The 23042-nt window shown below is 35.3% G+C and overlaps 1 protein-coding gene across 11 annotated transcripts in view; it reads left to right on the forward strand.

Moving 5' to 3' along the window:
* The window catches only part of Pms1 (PMS1 homolog 1, mismatch repair system component), an 87527-nt gene that overhangs the window by 63927 nt on the left and 558 nt on the right, over nucleotides 1–23042 (forward strand). For 5 of the 11 annotated variants that reach the window (XM_023561066.2, XM_003478657.5, XM_013142586.3 and 2 more), the window contains 6 exons: nucleotides 4751–4873; nucleotides 5415–5558; nucleotides 5702–6585; nucleotides 12412–12897; nucleotides 16373–16503; nucleotides 20590–20750. In XM_023561066.2, coding sequence (XP_023416834.2) covers nucleotides 4751–4873; nucleotides 5415–5558; nucleotides 5702–6585; nucleotides 12412–12897; nucleotides 16373–16503; nucleotides 20590–20750 — 1929 coding nt within the window. The other 6 variants (XR_010050925.1, XM_063259435.1, XR_001199055.3 and 3 more) reach the window with 5 other exon arrangements.

Raw genomic sequence — 23042 nt, forward strand, 5'->3', positions numbered from 1 at the left:
TCTTTCCTATCTCTGCTTTTATTTTTTATTGCTTAGATTGATCTTTTAAAAAAAAATTTTTCAATTTAGAATCTTACCTTTTTTTTACATTGTAAAGGTATTGAGCTTGCTCATGTTTTCTTTCCCTTACCTGTGGTAAATATATACTCAAACTTTCTTTTCTTGGTCTATCAGCTTTAGTGCTTTTTGACTCCCTATAATAGATGGTACTTCCCTCACTTACTTGCTTTTTCCTCTTTCAATTTTGTCAGTAAAACATTTTTATCATCAAGCTTAATATTAGCAAATTTTCATACATAATTTTGTTGTTGCTATTGTTGCAATACTTAGAAGTAAACGTAAGGCCTCATGGTCTACCACTCAGCTGTGTTTCTACTCCTATAAACATTTTTGTTTTGTTTTGTTTGTTTGTTTTGAGACAGGATCTCACTGTGTGCTTCAGTTTGGCTTGAACTCACTATGTAGTCTAGGTTGACCTCAAACTCATGGTGATCCTCCTGCCTCAGCCCCACTAAGTGCTGTTTATTGTTCTTCTATAATTTCTTATAAAGTTTTAACCTTTTCTAAAGATACTACGACTTTGTTTTTAGAGTATTTCTTCCTTTAATAATCTTTTTCTGCTTACCTAAGAGGTCTTTTTTGCAGAGTATCTGATTCTGTCTTTCCCCATGAATAGGAAATCTAATTGGGTGTTGATGGCTGGGCTTATTGACTGTGGACTCGAAGTCCTTCAGGGCTGTGTAATCAAATTTTTTACAGTGTTCCTAGGTTCTGGGAGAACCCCAATTGCCATAATAGCATTGAGGGCTTAGGGCTTGATCTGCATACTGTGTCCATCCTGCTCTAGTTCTAAAGAAATTAATTATGTCTGTCTCTCTCCATCCTCTTTTCTTTCTTTCTTTCTTCCCTTCTAGCATAAAATTAGTTCAAATGGAGGTAAGACACATTGTCATTAGTTTCTTTAGAGAAGAGGCCTTTTGTTTTGTTGGCTGTTAACTTAAGTCTGTAGGACTCCTAGAACTCTGTTGCTTACAGTAACTGACTCAGGATTCTAAGGGTGCATCTAAATTCTCCAGGTTTCCTGTGCTTCATAGGACTTTGTTGCTCATGCTCTAGATACACTGCACTGGCCGTACTAATTTAGTGTACAGACGTGTTGATATCAAATGGAAGCTTATTAGAAAAAGAGTCTTGGGCTCTAGCTCAGATCTGCTGAATCAGAACCTGCATTTTCACAAGGTCCTTAGGTATACCACTCAGGAGCCAAGCAGTGATCTTTATATATCTCTTCACTTAATGTTAGAGTCCATTTTTTATCTGTAGGGACCCTGAATGGGAGGGGCATCTTTCCTGTGGATGATGATCTCCTCTGAGCCACTACTGTGACAGCTTTTTAGGTATTTTTCAAGTGTGGCTCTTTTGACCTGACTGAGCTCCTTGTGATGTCTTCTCTTTGAAAGTTTAATCTCTACATTACTCCATGCTAACTTCTTCACGAATTCCTCAGTAGTGCCTGATTTTTAACCCCTGAACTATGTATTTGTTTTTAGAATTCAGAATTTATTTTCATATTCTTCTCTAAACTTAGTTGTGATTACTTATTTTAATTTGTTTATAGCCATGTTTTTCTACCTCTCTGCTCTGAAACTTGTTGAGTTTAGTGCCTTTTGATGTGAAACTTTTGTCCCAGTCATTTGTTTGGTACTTGATGTGGAAGTAGGCTTGTTGGGGTCCATTTCCTTCTGACTTGTTGTCCCTTTCAGCTAAAACAATTTGTTGGGTCCTCATTATGCCTTCCAGAACCAATTAGCAATAAGTACCAAGGTATCACTGTACTGCTCAGAGTCTTTTCCGTATTGCTCTGTGGTTTCTGTTTTTCAGAGAAAAAATTCTTTATTCTGTGGTATTTTATATACTTTGAAATTTTAAGTTTTGAAATTATTTTGAATGCAGGTTTGCTTTGTTGTTTTATTTCCTCTCCCCACTTACCTCTCCCATTCCATAGTTTGGCAGATATTCCTCTGTCCATCTCTAATTCAAAACTAGGTGTTATATTAGCAGCTTATGCCTCGGCCAGCCAAGATTTTACAGACTTCTCTTTCTAGCCAGTTTGGCTTAGCTTTGTTCTTGGTTTTAGAGTTGTCTCTGTTCTTTCCTGTGACCCTGGCAAGTAGCTCCAGACAGTGATCACATAGCATTTTAAAGTTTTATTTATTTTTTCCTGGGATGATGGTATATGAGCTCCCTAATTCAAACAGAAAGACTAATTTCAATCCCCTGCCTTACATAAAGTGTTTTGTTTCCTTATTTTCTTTCCAGAAGTTCATTTCCAAATGACATAACTTGTGTCTGATAATGTAGCACGTAGGGCTTTTATCTTAAACCGTCACTCCGTTACATGTTTTGCATCCATAAGTCATTGTTTTCTGTGGTTAGGGGTTTTTAAATTAGCAATTGATTTTGTCACTGCTGTGTAGTTTGTGCTTGGAATGGAGAAGGGAATTTTCACATGAACTTGTTTCACTCTTGTTATCAGAATCTTTAAATTATTGAGACATGAAACTCCACATTTTACAAAGGTTCTATGGCTGAAAGAGGAGAAGGATTAGTGTTGGGAGACCATTAGGGCTGTATCAACGTGATGGTGGCGCAAAGGAGGCGGGTTTGACACAACGTGTAAATGGCAGGATTCTGTTATACCAAAGACAGGAGGAGCCGATTGAGCAGCAGGGAGAAGTGGGATGACATATTTTATGAAGCTTTGAGTTTGAGACTAGTTTTGTGACAGTTGTAGATGGTAAGCAGTTGGGAGTGAGAGAAATAGAAACTACAGTATCTATGTCTTACCGTTTTATATGACTAGTTGTTGTAACTATAGTTGTGACTGAAATTATTTATAGTAATTGGAGAGCTAGGAAAAAAAAAAGGATCTGATGATGAAATTCACAGGGACCATCATCATTTATAGAGCTAAGGAAAGGAGAGAAGCCAGTCAAGGAGCATGTGTAAAGGAAGCAGAAAGACCAAGAGAACACTGAAATGGATTCATACATTTCCATCTGTCTATGATGGCAGGGACCTCAGAGAGTCAAATAAGGTGACTGCAGTTGGTCATTAAAGGAGAAGCCAAAATAAGGGTTTGAAGAGGGAGGAAAAAGAGCTCATAGTTGAGAAGCAATCTGGGGACCGGTATTTGATTGGACTTTGCCTTCAGTTTACATTTCCATTTCTAGGCTGAGGTCCAGAATCTTACAAGGCCTGTCTCATTTTTATTTTGTTGCACTGATTTGGTCTTTTTTATTTTATTTATGAGAAGTTTTATTTTATGTTCTAAATGATTTGAATATAACTTTTTAAGATTATCCTAAACCATTTTAAAGCTCAATGTCTGAAAGTCGTCTACAGTGTAACAGCATATAAAGTAGTGTGAAAGGAAGCCTGAAACAACTTGTTTTTTTCTTCACTTTCTTCTTTATTCTTACCCCTCCCAATTGGAGAGCAGATTTTTAAAAAAATTCACCCACCAAGTAGGTGTTTCGGATCTTAAACAGTCTTTCCCTGATGCCCAGCAGGTGTTTTAAGAAAGGTCTCATGTTACCTGGTTAAATTATACAACCAGTTATAAATGCTGTGAAATTTTACAGTTAATTAAGTGGTATCGTTTTGTAATGGATTATCCAGATTTATTAATTTATTTTTTCTAATTGGCACAAGTTGGCACTGTGACAATAATGCACTTAGTGTTCTAAAACTGGTAACACGTCTCTTTAAACACTTATTCCAAGGGCAGGGATAGTGATAGACAGAGGTGGTAGCCTACAGGCTTATACTGGGAAGGAGCCTTGGGGTTTCTGTCAACTAAAAATAGCAGTCTCACTGACATACTTGCTTTCTTTAACCCAAGAAAAAATTTTAGTATTGGTGTTTCTTAGCTGGTTAATAACACACTGTTTCAGTTTTTTAGATGAGAGATTATAGGCCTATATTTTAATTAACTTGACCAAAATCACAGTTAGTACTCAAGCTGCGATTCAAACCCTGGTAGTCTAACTCCGGCCTGTATTTTTAACATTTTGTATAGTATCCTTAGCTGTGTTAATTACCTAAGGGTAGAAGATAAGAACATGAACTCTTCCTCATACCCCTTAAATCTCTCACTTTCTCTGGTTATCTTTTCTTGTATCCTTCATTTTTTTCTTCCTCATTTGTACATTTGTATCATAAAGTCAACTTGTAAATAATGATTAAAATTTTTGCAGAAAATTTCTTTAAGCAAAAATGAAGATAAAGTGTAACAGGTGCCCCCAGGAAGTTAATTCAAAGAATAAAAGACACTTTTCTAAAACTCAGAAATGCAGGTCCAGTAAGATTAACTTCGTAGTATACTTTGTAGCAACTTCTTTATGCTTAAGAGAAAAGGAGAAATAGCCAGAAAGAAAGCCCAGATGGGGGGAAAAAACTATAAAAAAGAAAAGAAGGTAAAGTTGAGTAGAGAATGAGTACAGTGGGCCTAAGATGGTTAAATATTTAAAAGTATGACTGAAGATTTTATGAATGTTCATTTTCTTTAGAGTTTAGTATACTTCAGTATTTTATTCAAGGTTAATTCTTGAGAATATGAGGTTTGTAACTCTTGGTCTTAAGTTAAAAATCTATTTTTTGACTTTTTAAAGTCTTTTAATGTGTTGTGTACAGCCAGACCATTGGATGTGGATATCAGATATTTTATGACTGTTTATTATAATTACAGATTCATTTAAGTGGATTCCTTCCAAAGCTTGATGCAGATCACTCTTCAACAAGTCTTTCGACTCCAGAGAGAAGTTTCATCTTTATAAATAATCGACCCATCCATCAGAAAGACATATTAAAGGTAACCACTTTTAGAAAAAAGTATCACTTTGGCCAGAAATTTAAAATCAGCTCTGTCATTTGCCAAAGTGTTACAAGAATGGCTAGTAGAATTTTCTCTAAAACAAGGAAAAGAAGACAATAAACAGATAATTTACTAAGCATTGTTCTGGGTGGTATTTACATAATATGTTTCTTTTACAATAGCACTGATGCATAATTATCACCTTTTATACTGAGAAAAGAAATATTAAGTGACTTACTTAAGTAGCTAGAAAGTAGCAGTTTTGCTGTGAACCGAAGGCCTTCAAACCTTACATGTCACTATGAGTTTTAGCCTGGAAGCCAGCTGCACTGGATGTCTGTGCTTCTTACAGTGCTTGAGCTTTGTGAGATCAGGGCCTCCTCGGGACCACTGGCCCTGCTGACACACTGGTTTCCTTCTGGGTGGTTGCAGCTACTCAGTGTTTCAGTTGAATCTGCTGGGTTTGGTGGTATTTGAAGGTTGGCAGTTTGGTATATAAATGATACTTTTGTGTTTTGATCCTTACATATATTTCTAGTTAATCCGACAGTACTATAATCTGAAGTGCCTCAAGGAATCTTCTCGTTTGTATCCCATTTTCTTTCTGAAAATTGATGTTCCTACAACTGATGTGGATGTAAATCTAACACCAGATAAAAGTCAAGTATTATTACAGAATAAGGTAACCTTTTTCAGATAATTTTTGTATCTATTCTATTTATAAATTTTTGCAGCCTGTTTTTATATTTTAAAACTTGTTTCATTTTTAATTTTTTGTATTATTTTCATAATATCTCTTAATATTTGTTAATTTGTATTTTTTAGGAATCTGTTTTAATTGCTCTTGAAAATCTGATGACAACTTGTTATGGACCACTACCTAGTACAGAGTGTTATGAAAATAATAAAACAGATGTTTCCTCAATTGACATGGTTGTTAGTAAAACAGCAGAAACAGATGTGCTCTTTAATAAAATGGAATCATCTGGAAATAATTACCCAAATGTTGATACTTCAGTCATTCCTTTTCCAAGTGATGTACATAATGATGAATCAAGAGAAAACACTAATAATTTAAATCAGCAGATAAGTATTGATGAACATTGTGATGATCATTTTAATAGTGAAAACTGTAGCATTAATAAGGACACCAGAAATACACACCAAAAAATCTCAATGAATAACTTGCCATCAGAGGATGGCCAGAGTGCAGATAGTGACACTTGTTTTGTGAGTTCTGTTAAGCATGCCCAACTAGGAAATGATGGTCGAGGCCATATTGATGAAAAGAGGGAAAATGAAGCAGAAGCTCCTGAGAAGTCTCTGGAAATCTCTGCAGATGACTGGAGCAAGGGAAATGCTCTGAAGAATTCAATGGGAGAGAATATTGAACCTGTGAAAATTTTAGTGCCCCAGGAAAGTTTAGCACATAAAGTAAGCAAGAGTAATCATTCCAGCCTTGAACAAGAGAATCTCAGTGATGGCCCTTGTAACAGAAAATCAAATGTGATAGATAACAAGTCTGGACAGCTCACAGCCTATGATTTAATTAGCAATCGAGTAATCAAGAAACCCATGTCTGCAAGTGCCCTTTTTACTCAAGAGCATCGTGCTCAGTTTCTCATAGAAAATCCTAAGACTAGTTTAGAGGATGCAACTGTACAAATTGAAGAACTGTGGAAGACATTGAGTGAAGAGGAGAAACTCAAGTAAGTTTCCAGAGCTTGCATGTGACCTGACTGCTCAGGTCTTTCCATTCTATATGACTCACTGGTTTAAACAATATTTTGAACTTTTTATTTACAGAAAAGCAGAATGGAAAATGCCTCTTGGCTTGGCTAGAGTATCTTTTTTGGTATCCCTTTTTTTTTAAATTTGGGGTTTTTGGGGGATTATTTTTTGTTTTAAAATGGATTTTCTTTGTGTAAGTCTCAACTGCTTTCTGATAAGTTTGTTTTTAAAGGTTTCCAATATCTTCATTTTGAACAATGTTTTCTTGTTTAAAAAGTTCAACTTCTGGGGCAGGACTCCTTTTTAAACAAATGTTTGCACTAGAGTAGTTAAAACAATGGTGTTTTAATATCTTGACTGTGCCTTTTAAAAGGTTAAGTCTCTAAACTGTGTAACACAATGCAAAGAATTGTGTCATTGTTCCAGGATCATTTTAGTGCTATTAATACTACTACTCAGGATAACTCAAGGTTTGCTTCTGTAAAGTACTCTTTTTATTGGTAACTGGGTATTTGGGGAATATAAATAGGTAGTTGCTTTCTGCCTGATTAAAATATTACTTGCATATTTAGATCAGTTTAATTTGGACTCTACAAATAGTAACTTGTCATGAAAATCTAAGTATCTTGGAATCAGAAGTCTAGTTATATGTCATAAAATGGTATTTTATAGTCTTTTAAACAGTGGTGGTGAACCTGTGGTACACAGGCCACAGCTGGCTTTGAAATCTTTAAAACCTTCACCATGGCAGGCCTAAAGTTCTTGGACTATGATCAAGTGAGTCCAAAATCATAAGTAAGAAGTAAGAAGAACCAACTTCTCTTTTGAACATTATCTTAGAATTCTTACTATGATCCTAAATTCTGCAAGGAGTATAAGGCATTTAAGAGTAGATTCCCCTCTTCTGCAGTTCCTCATTCCATTTTTCCTTTGTTTTACTCCTGTTTTTTCTTTATTTTCCTTTCTTTTTTTTCTTCCTCTTTTCTACTCCTTTTCTTCAATTAGGAAAATAATAATTAAAGTTGTGTCTTTAAGGTTCCAAGTACTCCAGCTACTCATGTTACTTATAAAGAAAACATATTTTCCCTATGCATACATATTTAAACAACTAGTAATTGTGGAATGTAGTTTTAAGGTAAAGAAAATAGAATTATGAGAACACTAAGCATTTGGGCTTCATTTCGTCTATGTGGGACCAGAAATTGTTTCCCTAAGTAGAAACTAACTAAGGAATTGTCAAGCTAGAAGGAACATAGTGTTACTTGGGAACTGAAAAATGCGTTCTATGGTAGGAACAGAATATAAAAGTGTATCGGTAGGAAAAAAAGGTGGAGACGGTAGGGACCAAGTCATGGCAGGCTCTTTAAGCGTAAGGATTAGGATCAGGGTTTTCCAGCTATTAAACATTTGCTAAGAGCATAGAACAGATTTTAGAATGAGATAAATGTTTTAGTTTTTTAAAGGCTTTTTTTCTTCTTATTATTTTCTTAAACTGTTTCTCAACTGTAGTACAATCCATGCTTGGGCCCAGACCCTGCCCCTGAGGTCTCAAGTCAGTTGGTGTTAATTTGAGTTTTCATTTGTGATAGCTATAAACAGATTTATTTTGAAAATAACTAAAAGTAATGTTGCAATTGCAATATTATTGAAAATGTGAAGTAAACTTTAAAATTAAATGTAATCTCAGGAACATTATTGCTGGTCAAATAAGAATGAATATTTTTCACTCAGCTGCTGAATCTCATAATGACATTGCTACAAAGGTAACAGCTGTTTTTGCTTAACGTTTACCTACTATTCCTTGGACATAATTTTTTTTTTATTTCGCAAGGAACTAATTAAATTGACTTCTTGAGTAAATCAAAAGATTAATACCATATGTGAAAATTTGCACATTATAATTAATTACAAATGGTGACCTTTGTCTTGAACTCATTTTCTACAACAGGAAAAATACTGAAATTTGAATGTCCAAGAGCTAAAAATACTTATTTGTAATGCGCTTTGAAAATTATGTGCTTTGTATAAGTAATTGAGAACTTGAGGTTCTAAATGTAAATGGAAGAAAATAATTTTAAAAGTGTTAAGTATTGCATGTAAAATAAGCCATGAAGCCATTTGTCATCTGGTTTCCAATGAAGCCAAGTTTTATTCAGGTAATAGTTCTTCAATAAACATGTACAGTACTGATGACAAAAATTATATGCTATGTTAGGCTCTTTTGTCTCTTGATCCCACTTTTAACATTTATAGTTCACTTGGTCATATTTTTTTCTAAATTTGAGACTATTTTCATGAGTTATGAACTGAGAAAAAGATAATATTCTTTTGATACATTCCTTGAAATTCTTCATATAAATATTTTAATGTCTAATCATTTGCTAACCTGATAAACATTGATTTTTTTTTCTTTTTGAGAAAACTGAACCTACAAAGGTGCGAGACAATAAACTGCGTGGCCAGTATGTCAACTCTCTGATGCTAATAATACCATTTTTAGTTGCTAAAATATATGTTCAAGTTGCTCTGCAAATGTTATTTGCATGTTACTTACAATAGAATTTGGCTAGTTTCTTAAGAAATGGAGACTAGACATAATTGTAATTCTCTAGTCCCTGTATCGTCGTTACTATTGAACATCTTTTTAAAGCAAAATGTGCTTCAAAAAATGTAGCAAGGTTATTTAATGCCAACCTGTAGTCATTGTGTCCCATTCTTGATGGAAAAGATTGATAGTGAACATCATTTGCTGTGTGCCAGGCACTACTCCAGCTGGCATTTTTTAGCTCATTTTACTCCTCACAAAAATATGAAACAGATGCTAATATCAATATATGATTGCTGCTGATCATTACTGAAGCATGCAAAAATTAATTTTCAGAGTGCAAGGCTGCTAAGTGGCTTTCTCCAGGGTCTCCTCTCCTGCTGTACTTTAGTGACCCTTGGCAGTATTGCCGGCTCCTGCTGTGCACTGCAGTCACCTGTAGGCATTTTAGAGTGGGCCACTCTGCACGTAGGCTGAGAACCAGTGACCTGGAGGCCCAGGCATCAGTTTTGCACAAAAAGTATTGACGCGACTCTGTGCTAGATTCCCTTGGCCCTAAAAATTTCATTTTACTCCTTGTTACTAACAGAAGACTCCTTAATTTTTTACCCAGGATAATTTTGAAGTGTCTATTATCTTATACCTTTGAAATTGAGTTAAATTAGTGGTTTAGATGTTTTCAGTTTATTGGGATTTATTTTTTCATTGATGACTTTAGGATGAGAACAGCAACAGAAAAAATGTTTAGCTATGAAACCACTATAAATTTAATCATTGTTCCTATTTCACATTGTTTTAATGACTTTAATTGGAGTGTTAATGTATGTAAATTTTATTTTGTAGTGTTCAGAGAATTTATTCCATGATATAGTGAGCAGATTCTTAACTCCTCAGGACTGGAATTCAGTCTTAAATTTAATAATTTTTCTATCCGGTTTTTTGAGTACCTGTACCCAATATTTTACCTGTGTTTTTGTTTCATTTCATTTCTTTTCACTTTGTTTTGTGGTACTGAGCTATACCCCCAGCCCTTTGTTATTTTTTATTTTGAAGTAGGGTCTTCACAAAGTCACTGAGTTACCCTGGCTTGCAGTCCTCTGCCCCATCCTCTCTCAGTGTTTGGATTTCGGCATGCACCTCCGTGCCAAGCTGCACCAATAGTTTCTTAAATTAGTCTTTTAAATTGGTTACATTTTACCTGAAGTGAAATCCAAAGATCTTAACAGCATGGTTTGTTGAATTTTCATAAATGTGTATATCGCTATAAATACCACCAGGCCATAGCTCAGCAGCACAGCGCCTGCCTTTTAGTCTCCCTTGATAAGTGTTCCATGTTCCCTTAAAAGAATCTGGATTCTGTTGTTGCTAAATAGTAGTGTTCCAAAGTTTCAGTTATATGGAAACAATTAATAGTATTACCAAAGTCTTCTGTGGTTTTTGAGGAATATATTAGTATCATCAGTTATGATTTGTATTTATTTCCACTTTTAAATTGGTAAAGTTTTTCTTCGTATAATTTGTCATTGGTTGCATAAGCATTTGTAATTGTTGTATCTCTCTTATATCTACTTTTATTTTTGATACTATGTTGTGTGTTGAAATTTATTTCATCTTGTATTACAGCAGCCTCTGTGACTTTTTTTGTGCATGATACATCTTTTTCTCATTCTTGTAATTTTATATTTTGTCAGAAAGCATAACTCTTACAGATCTGCCATTTTCCGATTTTCTGCTTGTCCTATGTATATTTTGTTTCTTCTTTTGTGGAAGGAGAGCAGGTTGCTTTAAGGTTAAATAAATGTATGTTAGTGTCTAATTTTTATTCTATTGCCTTTAGATACATTTCCTGTAGTGAATATCTTGTTCATCCTTAATTTTTTATAATCTACTTAGTCTTAATATATTAATAAAAAATGTAAAAATCTAGTAGGTAAAATTGTACTTATAACCAGAGTCATTCTTTAATATTGCAAATATGCTAGCAGAAAACTCCCCTCTTACTTAAAATAACAATTTAATCTTTGTTTGAAGGACATTTTTGTTGGATATAATCAAATCTGGATTTTGCCATTTGAAATATTTCACTGTTTATTTGCGTATTGCTTCTAATAGCATTCACCCCTTTTCCCTCTTTCTCTCTGACCAATCTTATGATTTTATCTTAATATTTGATTTTATTCTAATATACCTGGGTGTGGATTTCTTTACATTTATCCTACCTTAGATTTGCTGCTTTTAGATCTGTAAGTTTTTAGATTTCTTCACATCAGCCAATTGTTAGGGTGTATTTCTTTTAACATTGTTTTCTTTTCCAACTTTCAAATTTTTAAATTTGGGACTCCAAATTTTTAAACCCAGAATTTCCATTTTCATTTCATTAAAAAAATAATTTCTTTGTTGATGTTTCTCCTGTTTAAGTCCTTAAATATTTATGAATAACCTATTGCTAATTTTTTTTTGCTAGTTACAACATTTGTGGCATCTTACAATGACTCACTTTTTTCTTCAGTGGTAACTTTTAATTGTATAACTGGACGTTGCGGGATACATTCTGCTTCTTCTGCTTTCTTCTGAAAAGTATTAATTTTTGTTTTACCAGATACTTAAATTACGGATCACCTTTAGCTTGTAAAGGCTTTGTTTTTCACTTTATTGGAGATTGTGAGAGTTTTGCCATTAGTCTTAGGACAACTTCCTTAGTTCTGGTGCGCATTTTTTTTTTTTCATTCTAAGTTATGGCCTTCCTCCAGTTTTAATTGAAAGCCCGAGGTGTTTACAAAAGCCATAAAACTGTAGAATTCAGAATCCACATTTCGATGTTTTTCTGCATTAGGCAGCATCTGAAGCCGCTGTTCAGCTCATCTAGCCCTCTAATGGTGCTTTTCCTCTCGGGCTTCGCCCATGGGGTATTTCTCTCTCAAGTTGTTCTGAAAGCGAGTAGTTGTGTTCTTAGGACACAGGCTTTCTGACTGAGGCCTTGCCTGCCTTGCTGCTAGAAAGGCCTCTGGGCTGTAGCTATATAAGCATAGAAATGTGTATCCATGCCAGTTTCTTCCCACTTTGGCTGCTCTTCACTGCTTATTTTAGATAGATGAATTTTATGTTTTGTTTATAATTTAGCATGAACATATACAGAAGGATTAGGCCAATGTATGTGTTATTATTGGACCTATAACCAGTTCATTTTTTTTTTACATTTACTTTAAATACTACTATATTTCTGATATGAGCTTATTAGTACTGTTTTATCTTTCCTTAGATATGAAGAAAAGGCTACTAAAGATTTGGAACGATACAATAATCAAATGAAGAAAGCCATTGAACAAGAGACACAAATACCATTAAAAGATGGCAGGAAAAAGATAAAATCCACCAATGTCTGGAGTTTGGCACAGAAGCACAAGTTGAAAACCTCATTATCTAATCAGCCGAAACTCGATGAGCTCTTTCAGTCCCAAACTGAAAAAAAAAGGAATGAAAATATTAAAATAATACAGGTCCCTTTTTCTATGAAAAACTTGAAAATAAATTTTGAGAAACAAAAGAGATTTGGCTTAGAAGACAAAGATGAGCTTTACTTGATCCACAATCTCAAGTTTCCTGATGCCTGGCTAGTTACATGCAAAACAGAGGTCATGTTACTAAATCCATATAGAGTAGAAGAAGCCCTGCTATTTAAGAGACTTCTTGAGGATCATAAACTTCCTGCAGAGCCACTGGAAAAGCCAATTATATTAACAGACAGGTATGGTGAAGTAATACAATCTTTTAACTAAGAATATGAACTTATACTAAATTAGAAATAGAAGGTAAGAAGTTGATAGTCTTTTAGTAGGGATAAATGATATTTTAAAATTTTTTGTAAGTTATTTATAATCTTTAATGGAGCTAGTTGCTTGTAATTCTGTATAGTCTATTTTAGTTCATTTCTACATTTAACAAATACTAAATTTATTTCTCTAGTAGCTTAGTAACTTTCCTAGAGTTGATGTTAGGTTAATATGAATGTCTTTTTAACATTTTCAAAAATACACTATAGTAGAATTCTACAGTGAAATCTTTATGGACAGTTATCAAGTTTTTCTACATTTTCTTTCCTTTTCTAAAGAAATTGAGAACAATTGCTACCATTTATTAGTATCCTTCAGCATATCGCTTTCTCTAAAATGGCTATTTTCTTAGTCAACCATAAGTAACTTTTTTCATAATTTACACAGCAGTAATTCCTTAGAATGGTTCCTCATTATCTTGAAATTTTTAATTTACACATACAAGATCCATTTAGTACGTTGTTATATATTTTGAAGCTCTTTTAAATTGAACTCGTGGTCTCGTGCTTGCCAGGCAGGTATGTGCTGCTGAGCTGTGTTCCCGCCTGTGTCTTAAGTCTCTTAACGCTACGCCATTGCCTTTTTACAGGCAGTGAATCACTTAGTGGAGGACCCTATTGTCTCTTTACTTTCTTGTGTTAGTGTAAGTTAGCTAAGGAAGACAGAACAGATGAAGCTTCCTTCTGGTAAGACTTCTGCACAGGTGAGCTTATACTTTCTGGCTCAGCGTGCTGACGGCACCTATCGGTGGGTTGAGCTGATCATGGCCTGATCTTCCACCTGCTCGTTCCCTGTCGGCCTTTCTGTGTACTAGATCATTGTTGCCTGAACTAGTTTTATTTTTGGTTATAAAGTGTTATTTTTTTATATCTTATATGTACAAATGCTATCTGTAAAGATGAATAAAAACTGATCAATTAACATTTTCCTTTTATATTTGATATTTCTATTTCATTCCGACCCAAGTGTTTAGGAAAAGATAAAAAGTTAAAAATTAAAAAGACAATTCAGAATTTATTTGCTAGTATACATTAGATATTTCAGAGCCTCCAGGAGAACAGAAATCATTTATGATATGTGTTAAAGCCCTAGGTATTCCCTAGGGCTGGAATTGGGTGTATTCCCATCAGAAGGGGAAACAAATTAGTCAGAACACAGTAAACATGTTAAACCTATATTTTCAGATAAGGTAACAGTAACTATATTAACTAAAACCCACTCTGTTTAGTTGTATTTTCTTAACACTTGCTTAGGACAAGCAAAGGAATAATTAGAAAACAGTGCCTTAGGCTGTATGGAAATAGGTAATTCACAACTCTGGTAATATTCTTAGTTCCCTCAAAAAAAAAAAAAAAAAAAAAAAACTAGGGAAAAACAAGAAAAACAACTAGAGCACGTATGAATGTTTAAAGTTGTTTTTCTGAATTGTGTTTGTAGATTTTCATTTAGATTTTTAAAATCTTTTTGTGGTTGTCCAAATTACAGGTTTTAAAAAATACTTCTCAGTATTATGTTCTGTTCATTGCAGACTTACCATTTAGGGCTTGTGCTATCTGAATGTCCATCTTTCTTGAGCATGGACAATAACGAAGTATAATTCAAGGTGTAATCGTCTTCCCTCATCTTAGGAAGTGTGATATCTCCCCTCACAGTGCAAGTTTTCCAAAACTTAGTCATGGACTAATCATCCACATTGTTGGCAGAGTAATGATGGATTGGTTTCAGTTTCCTCACCAGAGTTCTAGCAGCATTGTATAGTTTTAAGTCTAATAATCTAGATGTCTATAAGACACAAAGTGTTCAGCATAGTAACAGTTGATGGTATTTATTGAGCCCTTATATGACAGAAATTTTGCTGTCTTTTCATGTTCTTATTTTCCTAGCACCTTTATGAGGTTGGTGCTGTGATGCATACTTTATAGGAAACTGAAAGAGAAACTTAACAGCCTACCCTTACGATAGGCAAGGATGCCAAGATTCCAATCCAGATATTTTAACTGTGGAGCATATTGTATTATTATCACACACTCTTAAAGTAACTTTCAGAATGTTGGCTAGATAAGAGTGTATCTGTCTTCTTTGTGTTAAGCAAAGATATAACTTCATTGCCTTTCCTTCTTTTGTATTTCTCTCATAATGGGAATTGTACCCAGGGCAAGCACTGAGTCACAGCCTGAGCCCTTTTTAAAACTTTTTAAAAAGTTTATTATTAAGATAAAATTTTAATGTTAATTATTTTTCATGTTTACAGTGCATGTTCTATGTATAAAACACGTCTTTATTCCTTTTCCAGTCCCTTTCCTTCTCACCCCACCCTTCATCTCTTGATCCCCTTCCCATCTGAGGAAGAGCTGTCCCCCTACTTCCTGTTAGCTATCTTTTATTTTGCTCCTTATTTATACTTTAAGTGTCTTGTAAAAGAAACTGATATTTAAGTTTGTTTATCTGATTTATCATGTAACATTGTGCTCTCAAGTTGCATCCCTTTTTAAATTTTATTTTGAGACAAGGCTGACCTTGAACTTGGATCCTCTTCCCTCAGCCTAAGGAAGCCATTAAGTGGCTGGAATTACAGACTTAAACCACTACACCTAGCTTCATTTGCCTTTTGGGTATGAAAGTGTCATGAAATAGTGTGCCATCCTGCGCTGGAACGTAAAGCAGTCCTGACATACCTAAGGCAGTGTCTGCCATGTAAAAAGACACTCAAATATTTATTGACTGAATGGGGAAAAGGTCAGTGTTTCACCAGTTAGTTTCAGAGACACCTTTTACAACGAGTGTGAGGTAACCTGACCAAAACTGATGCAATTGGTTGATTTGTACCCTACATAAGATTTGGCTTCCTCAAAATCTTCTTTAGGGCTTACACCACTAGAATCGTTTCATCTGCCACCCTTGGCAGCATCCATACTTGGACTAGAATGAAGGAAGCTCCCCAACCTTGGAAATGGTGAATTTTAAAGTTCCTGGGAGAAAAAGATATGTATTTAATCTTTTGTTATTAAAGAAACCTCTCTACGAACTGAAAATTTAACAGGATAAACCACTTGAGTCACTTGACAATGTTTTTTTAAAAAGTTATTTAAATAAAGGCTTTCATTTGTGTTATGTGTGGCGAGCCATTTTAAAATTTCACATTGAGTTTGTAATATTCTAGAAGATAGAAATTATTTTTTATGTCTATTTTTCTTCCTTTCTGTACACTACATTGTATGCCGAAGGTCTTTATAAAGTAGGGACAGATATATAGAAGTTCCTCAAAGGGCTATTTATACATTTGTATTTTGGTTGATAATGTTTTTCAAAACATCATTTTGTTCACTTTCTAAATTCTCTTATTTTAATCTGCATATTTGATAACCTAGTGAACCGTAACTTCTTTTTCAGTCTTTTTAATGGATCTCATTATTTAGAGGTCTTATATAAAATGACAACTGATGACCAGCGATATGATGGATCAAGTTATCTATCAGATCCTCGTCTTACAGCAAATGGTTTCAAGATAAAGTTGATACCAGGTATGATAATATGATTTAATGTTTTCTGAGTTGGGAAAATAAATGTGTTTCACTAGTTACATTTGGTTTTCTTAATTTTCAGGTATCATGGTATATTTTCATCTCACTAAGAGTCATTGCCAGTTTTGTAAAGACAGACTAATTTTAAAAAGATTACTTTTGCCTAAAACAAGCAAATTTGGCATCTCTTTCAGTTTAATAATTTTTTTTTACATTTTCCTAACTGGTCAACTGTTTAATTTTATTGTGATTTTTGTCACAGTTTGATACAATATGTAGATAACTTGCTTTAAATTATAAAAAAATACTTTTGGGGAGTGAGGGATAATGTCTCATTAAATAGCTCACGCTTGCCTTGAAATCTTGACCTCCTGCCTCAGCCTCCCGATGGCTGGAGTTACAGCCATGCCACCATGCCTAGCTAAAAAAAACCCCACTTTTTTAGATGATGAAACATAAATAAATAGGTAGGCAGCTGGTACAGCCTAATAAAAATGGGTATCTCCTTCACCTTTAAAAAGATTTACTTTTTTTTCCAAGTAGCCATGCAGTATAAGCAGGCTCCTTCTTTGAAGCATGGGTTGGGGATCGGAGTTCATGATTTTGCTAGAATGTTTAATAAGGAAATGCTTGGATGGATAGTGTAAATTTTTGTAAGCGAGGTCACTTTTCCCGGCTGGCCCTCTCTGTCCTTTTACAGTTTCCACACTACACTGTTGCCACAACTTCCTAGGCTGGCTGTTGCTTTCTGTTCGTCTGTTGTCAAGGCACAAAGGACCATGAGGAACGACTCCACCGTCACCCCTCCTGCCCCTAACCTTGTCGTACTCCAAAGTGTGGGAGAAGTTTTAAAGGAACGTTTTACTGAGAGACAAAAAGAAAATAAAAAAGAATACAAAATCATGGAACTGAGTACATGCAGAATGTTGCTGTTCTGCATTTACAGTCCTTTTTTGTGGCATTTGCAGGGTTTAAAATGCCCACCCCAAATTTCTGCCTCGCTCACTTTTAGCTGCTGGGGCTTAAGAGTACAGATCATGTACCCAGAGGCGTAGTGGATGTTGGGGAAAGTCAGTTGCCCTCACTGTTTCTTCATTATCAACAGTAATAATTATTGACTAACTATTGTGTGTAGAGCCCTATTCTAAGAGATACTATTAATTTATGTAATCTCCTTCATGGCCTGTGAGGGATGGAAAATGTAGGTATGTTAGGGTGTATCAAGAGGACAGTTAGTGTAGAATCAGGATTTGAACACAGCAGTATGCTTTTAGAGTCTAGCTCTTAACCATTTATTAGGTTGCTTTCCTATTAAAGTCGGGTCATTAGCCTCACGAAGTAGTGTCGAGCACTAAGTGAGGTACCATACATCAGTGCGCGTAGTACCCGACAGTAGCAGCGCTGTTCAGATACTCTGCTCCCATCCTGCACGCCCGTTTTAGAACCGGAGCTGACATGCAGTCTTGAGTGGGTTTTGGTTTTGTTTCGAGAGAGAATCTTGCTGTGTTACCCTACTCAAACTCCTTGTAACCCTGAGTGGCCTAAACTCTGACACCCTACCTCAGCCTCCCAAGTGCTGGAATTCCAGGTATGTGCCATCCTGCCTGGCTGGCAGTTACTTCTTTTAATCCTAGAAGTCTTCCTCGAGCTGCTGATATTTTTAATTTATTTGAAGTATAAACCAAAGTGTGTGTATGAACATACTTTATTATTCATCTGTTCTGGTTAGCTGTGGCATTGATGCCAGGTGGTTTTAAAAAAATAAATGTCCTGTCTGTATCAAGAGCATATTTGTTTTCTGAGCCCCCAATAAATTTCTCCTTGATAAATGCTTTTAACTGCCAGCTTCCTGAGAGTGACTTTTTAGTTGTATTGTGTCCGGTGCATTGCATGACACTAAAGATGAAAAAAAATCGTTAAATTATCTGCAAACTGACTCAATTCCTTTGAAACTACTATGTATAGCTTATGATCAGCATTCTTTTCCTTGTCAATAGCAGATCAGAGCCGGGCATGGTGTTATACACCTGTAATCCCAGCACACTTTGAATCTCAGGGAGGCAGATCACATGTTCAAGCCCAACCTAGGGAGTTTAGCAACTGAAGACCTTGTCTCAAAATAAAAAAAAGAGTTGGAGATGTAGCTCATTTCAAGGGCGTTGGGTTCAATATCCAGTGCAAAAAGAACAGACTTCTTCCCCTCAACCCATTTTGAAAACATAAGTTGTGTTTTCTTAACCTTGTCTCATTTAATGAGAATTTTATTTGTAACTGAATCAACAGTTTGCCAGTTATCAGAAAGTATTTTTGTATGTAGACAAAGAAAAAAAGTACATCTGACTTTGAAGGAAAAGATGCTTAATATGACCATAAAAATTGCTTGTCAAGGAGAATAGATTTCTGTTCTGCATAAGAATTCCACATTTAGGAAGTAAAAACTTGTGAAGCCACTTACTTGTGTTCCTTGAAAAGCTGGAAAGCATTTCACAGAATTTTACAAAATTTCCTGAAAGTTTGTAACAGTTCCAAATGTCACTCATTACTGCTCAGTTTTCTCATTTGTTCCATATACTTTTAACCCATTTCCAAGAGTTCTGTGACGTATGTTACACCTTCAGGCAGATGTAGTTAGTAGAATTAGTAGTAATGAAACTCTGATATTTGGGGGCATTACTATTGTTTGCCTCTTGCTAGTTGCCTACTTTATTTCAAATTCCACTTAATGAGTTTTATTGAATTCTATATCATTCTTTAATGCTGATGACATTGAAATTATCATACATTATTCTTGTTTTCTAGAAAAACAATACTCATTCTCTGTTAAGTCTCCTGCCATTACATCTGCATCCAGGTCAGGCCAGGGAACAGTTCTTTGGAGGGATTAGATCTTTGAAGCTGCAGGGCCTGAAACTCACAAGTATATCACACTTCTCTCTCTGTGTCTGTGTCTTCGTCTCTTTCTTTATGTCTCCCTTCCGCTTTGTGTCCCCTTTCTCCTCCCTCCCCTCCTCTCTTTGGTTTTTCTTTTCCCTTTTCTCTTTTTCTTTTCTCTCCCCCCTCCCCACCCGAGTACTGAGGCTTGCGCTCAGAGCCTCCTGTATGGTAGGCAGGTGCTTTAATGCTGGACTACATCCCCAGCCCTCTTTATTTTTTGGTTCAGACAGAGTTCACCAAATTGCCCAGGCTGGCCTCAAACTTGAGACCCTATTGCCTCAGCCTCTCAAGTAGCTGGCATTGCAGCCATGTGTTAGCACACCTGGAAAAACCTCTTTTTAAATTAATTCATTGATAACTACTCCTTATCTAAAGTTGAACTGTCCCATTTTCGTCACTTCTAGGTAATGTGATTTAGATTTAAGCATTAAGAATATTATACACATATGTCTAAATAAGACAAATCTCTTACTTATTTTCTAAAATCATACAGTGTTCTAAAGCTTTGGAATATGTGCTCTTGTGGATTATCTGTCCACTTAAACAGCCAATCATGGCAATTTTTTATTTTTAATTATTAAATAACTTGTAATAGTTTAATAGATAGCATGTCAGTTTTAAACATTGTCTTGATGAGCTATTTTGAATAAACAGCATTTAATTTCTTCAAGTTAATTATATATCAGTAAGTTGCAATGTGACTGTTTTGTAATTTGTAAGTTAAAATAATCATAAAATAATCCAGGCTGTTAAATTAGATATTAAATCAATGGGATAGAACTTGAAGAACAACATTTGCTAAAACATTTTAACCAATTGTATTTTAATGAATATCATGGGACTTCATTTTCTTTCCAAGGTAAGAAATGTTCTAAACAAGTATAAGGATCAAACCAGCAGTAACTGAGGTTAAATTAAATTATATAAAGGACATGTGGTGTCAGTGAGCACTTATGACTTACTGTGAAATCCTATGGGAAATTACTATTTGTTTTCTAACTAAGGAACAAAACTTTGTCTGACCATATTAAATTCTAATGAAGTTTCACTAAATGTTTTACCAGTGCTTTTGGTTTTAAGGGTGGGTATGTTCTGGAATATAATTTTAACTAAACAAATTTAAGTCCGTATTTGTTGGTATTTTTCTTTCAGGAGCTTCTACTGCTGAAAACTACTTGGAAATAGAAGGAATGGCTAATTGTCTCCCATTCTATGGAATAATGGATTTAAAAGAAATTCTTAATGCTATATTAAACAAAAATGCAAAAACAATTTATGAATGTAGACCTCGCAAAGTGATAAGTTATTTAGAGGTAAGTATTAGGGAGGCAGGTTGGCTAGGATTTAAATCACTTAATTATTTTTCTTTCTTATTTTTTTTTGGCACCAGGGATCAAACTCATAACCTCATGCTTGTCAGACAAGTGCTGAGCTAAATCCCTGGCCCCACTTAAATTATTCCTTAATAAAATAAGAAATGACTTAAGAATAGTGAAATACAGGTACTTTCTATAGAGTTTATTTGCAAGAAGATAATATCATTTTTTTAAAAAATTCCATTAAAATGTCACATCACAGACTGTAGACGTAATTGCTAAGGAGAAGCATGTAGAAAAAAAGAACTTACGTCTAAAGCACAGGGATACTTCATTGAAGGCCAATTCGGATGAAGTCAATCAGAGATACAGATAGCATAGAAGAGCTAAGAGATAGAAAAAAGCCAAGCAAGTATTTTTTATCATATTCCATATGGGTTAGTGGTTCCTAGAAGCCCACCGAGTATGGCTGCTACATCACGGTGGTGACCTCAAATTGAGCAGCATAGTATGAATGGCAGGCATGTGCTGGTGATTAAAGAGTAGAGTGGTTTTGGGTGGGAAAAAAAAAATTTGACTGCAAGTCACGTGATAGTGCCAGAACAGAAAGAGTATATTGAGCATGTTTGTGCATTCGGCAAAAGAGAATAACGGATTGGAGAACAAATGTTCCTAAAGAGACAGGGAAATCAAGATTAGTTTTATAAGGGAGCAGCTGTTTCTGAGTTAAGCAGAAGAGGAGAAGAGATAGTGAAAGTAATATCTTTAGATTAACTTGAGAAAAGTTACTCCTGATGCATAAGGGTAAACGGGAGAAGGGACTGGTAAAGCTGAGGAATTTGAGTACAGCAGCAACATTCTGGAAGTAAGAGCTGTTACATACTGAACAAAGGATCTGTTGTGAACACGGCAATTTCCAGTGTCAGTGAGAGCTCATATTTGCTTGGATGTAGCTGGGACAGTCTAGCTGTGCTTGCTGGAATTGTCCAAAGGTAGAGATGACCATGCTGGATATGATGGATGACAAAGAGGATGATGTTCTTAATATCTGACTGTGTATTTCTACTTACACTTGGGAAGGATGACAGAAAGGTGCTATTAGGCCAGGAAAATAAGGAGGTATTGGAGAGATTAAAGATTAGAGTGAAGAAAAGAGTAGTTGGCATAAAGGAGTAGAATATTTGGAAAGACAACGGGTGTTTGGTTAAAATGAGTGGTGTTTTTAAGGGTCAGGGTCTCTGAAATTTGGCTGTGGTTAAATATGTTGAAAGTTGCCAGGCATGTGGTACACTCCTGTGATCCTACTACTCAAGAAGTGGAAGCAGAAGCATCACAGATTTCGAGGCCAGTGTAAGCTACTAGTGAGTTCAGAACCAACCTGAGCTACATAGTGGGACTGTCTCAAGGAAAACAAAATACATACATGAAAAGAAGCAGAGTTTTGGTAACACTATCTTATCACCAAACTTTCACTTCCTCCTGTTTCAGAAAATAGTACTAACATGCCAAATTTGTAGAAATTATCTTGTGTTTGTGCATTATCCTTTTTTTGATTTGTTTTGTTTTTGGTGGTACTGGAGATTGAATGAAGGGCTATATCTCAAGCCCTTCTTTTATTTTGAGGCAGGATCTTGCTGAGTCGTTGGGTTGCCCAAGCTGGGCTCCAACTTGGGATCCTTGTGCCTTATATTTAGTGATTCTACCACAACTCACAGCAGCAAGCTGTACTGACTTCCTTCTCAGTTACTGTCACCTCGTCACAGCCTCACTGCATTGTCAACAGGAGCTCTTGCTTGCATACATTACATACCGCCAGACTGATTGCTTTAAAATATGAATACACAAAAGGCTCTTGCTTAAAAACTCTGGTAGCCAGGTGTGGTGGCACAGCCTGTAAGCCAGCACTTGGGAGGCTGAGGCAGGAGAACTGCTGTGAGTTGCAGGCCAGCCTAGACTACATGGTACGTTCAAGACCCCTCTGAAATACATAGTGAGACCTTGTCTCAAATAAACAACAACAAAAAGATTACTGATTACTTCTCTGTATTTTCACCCTTGCCTCTGCCTAATCTCCCTCATGTTGTCTCTTCCCTTTAATGACTGTGCTGCACTACACTGAACTTTATATCATTCACCCTGCCTGAAATGATTTTCCTTTCCCATGATCTGCATGATAGCTTAAATAGAAGTTTAAATGGCGTCTCTTCATGTGAGCTTCTCCTCACTACAGTCATCCTCTATAATATTGCTAAGTTTAATTTTATGTATTATTTACAATAAAGTTTTCTT

Source organism: Cavia porcellus, unplaced genomic scaffold, assembly GCF_034190915.1.
Source record: "Cavia porcellus strain 051 isolate PalLab524CR breed Dunkin Hartley unplaced genomic scaffold, mCavPor4.1 scaffold_12, whole genome shotgun sequence".
Classification (NCBI taxonomy): domain Eukaryota; kingdom Metazoa; phylum Chordata; class Mammalia; order Rodentia; family Caviidae; genus Cavia; species Cavia porcellus.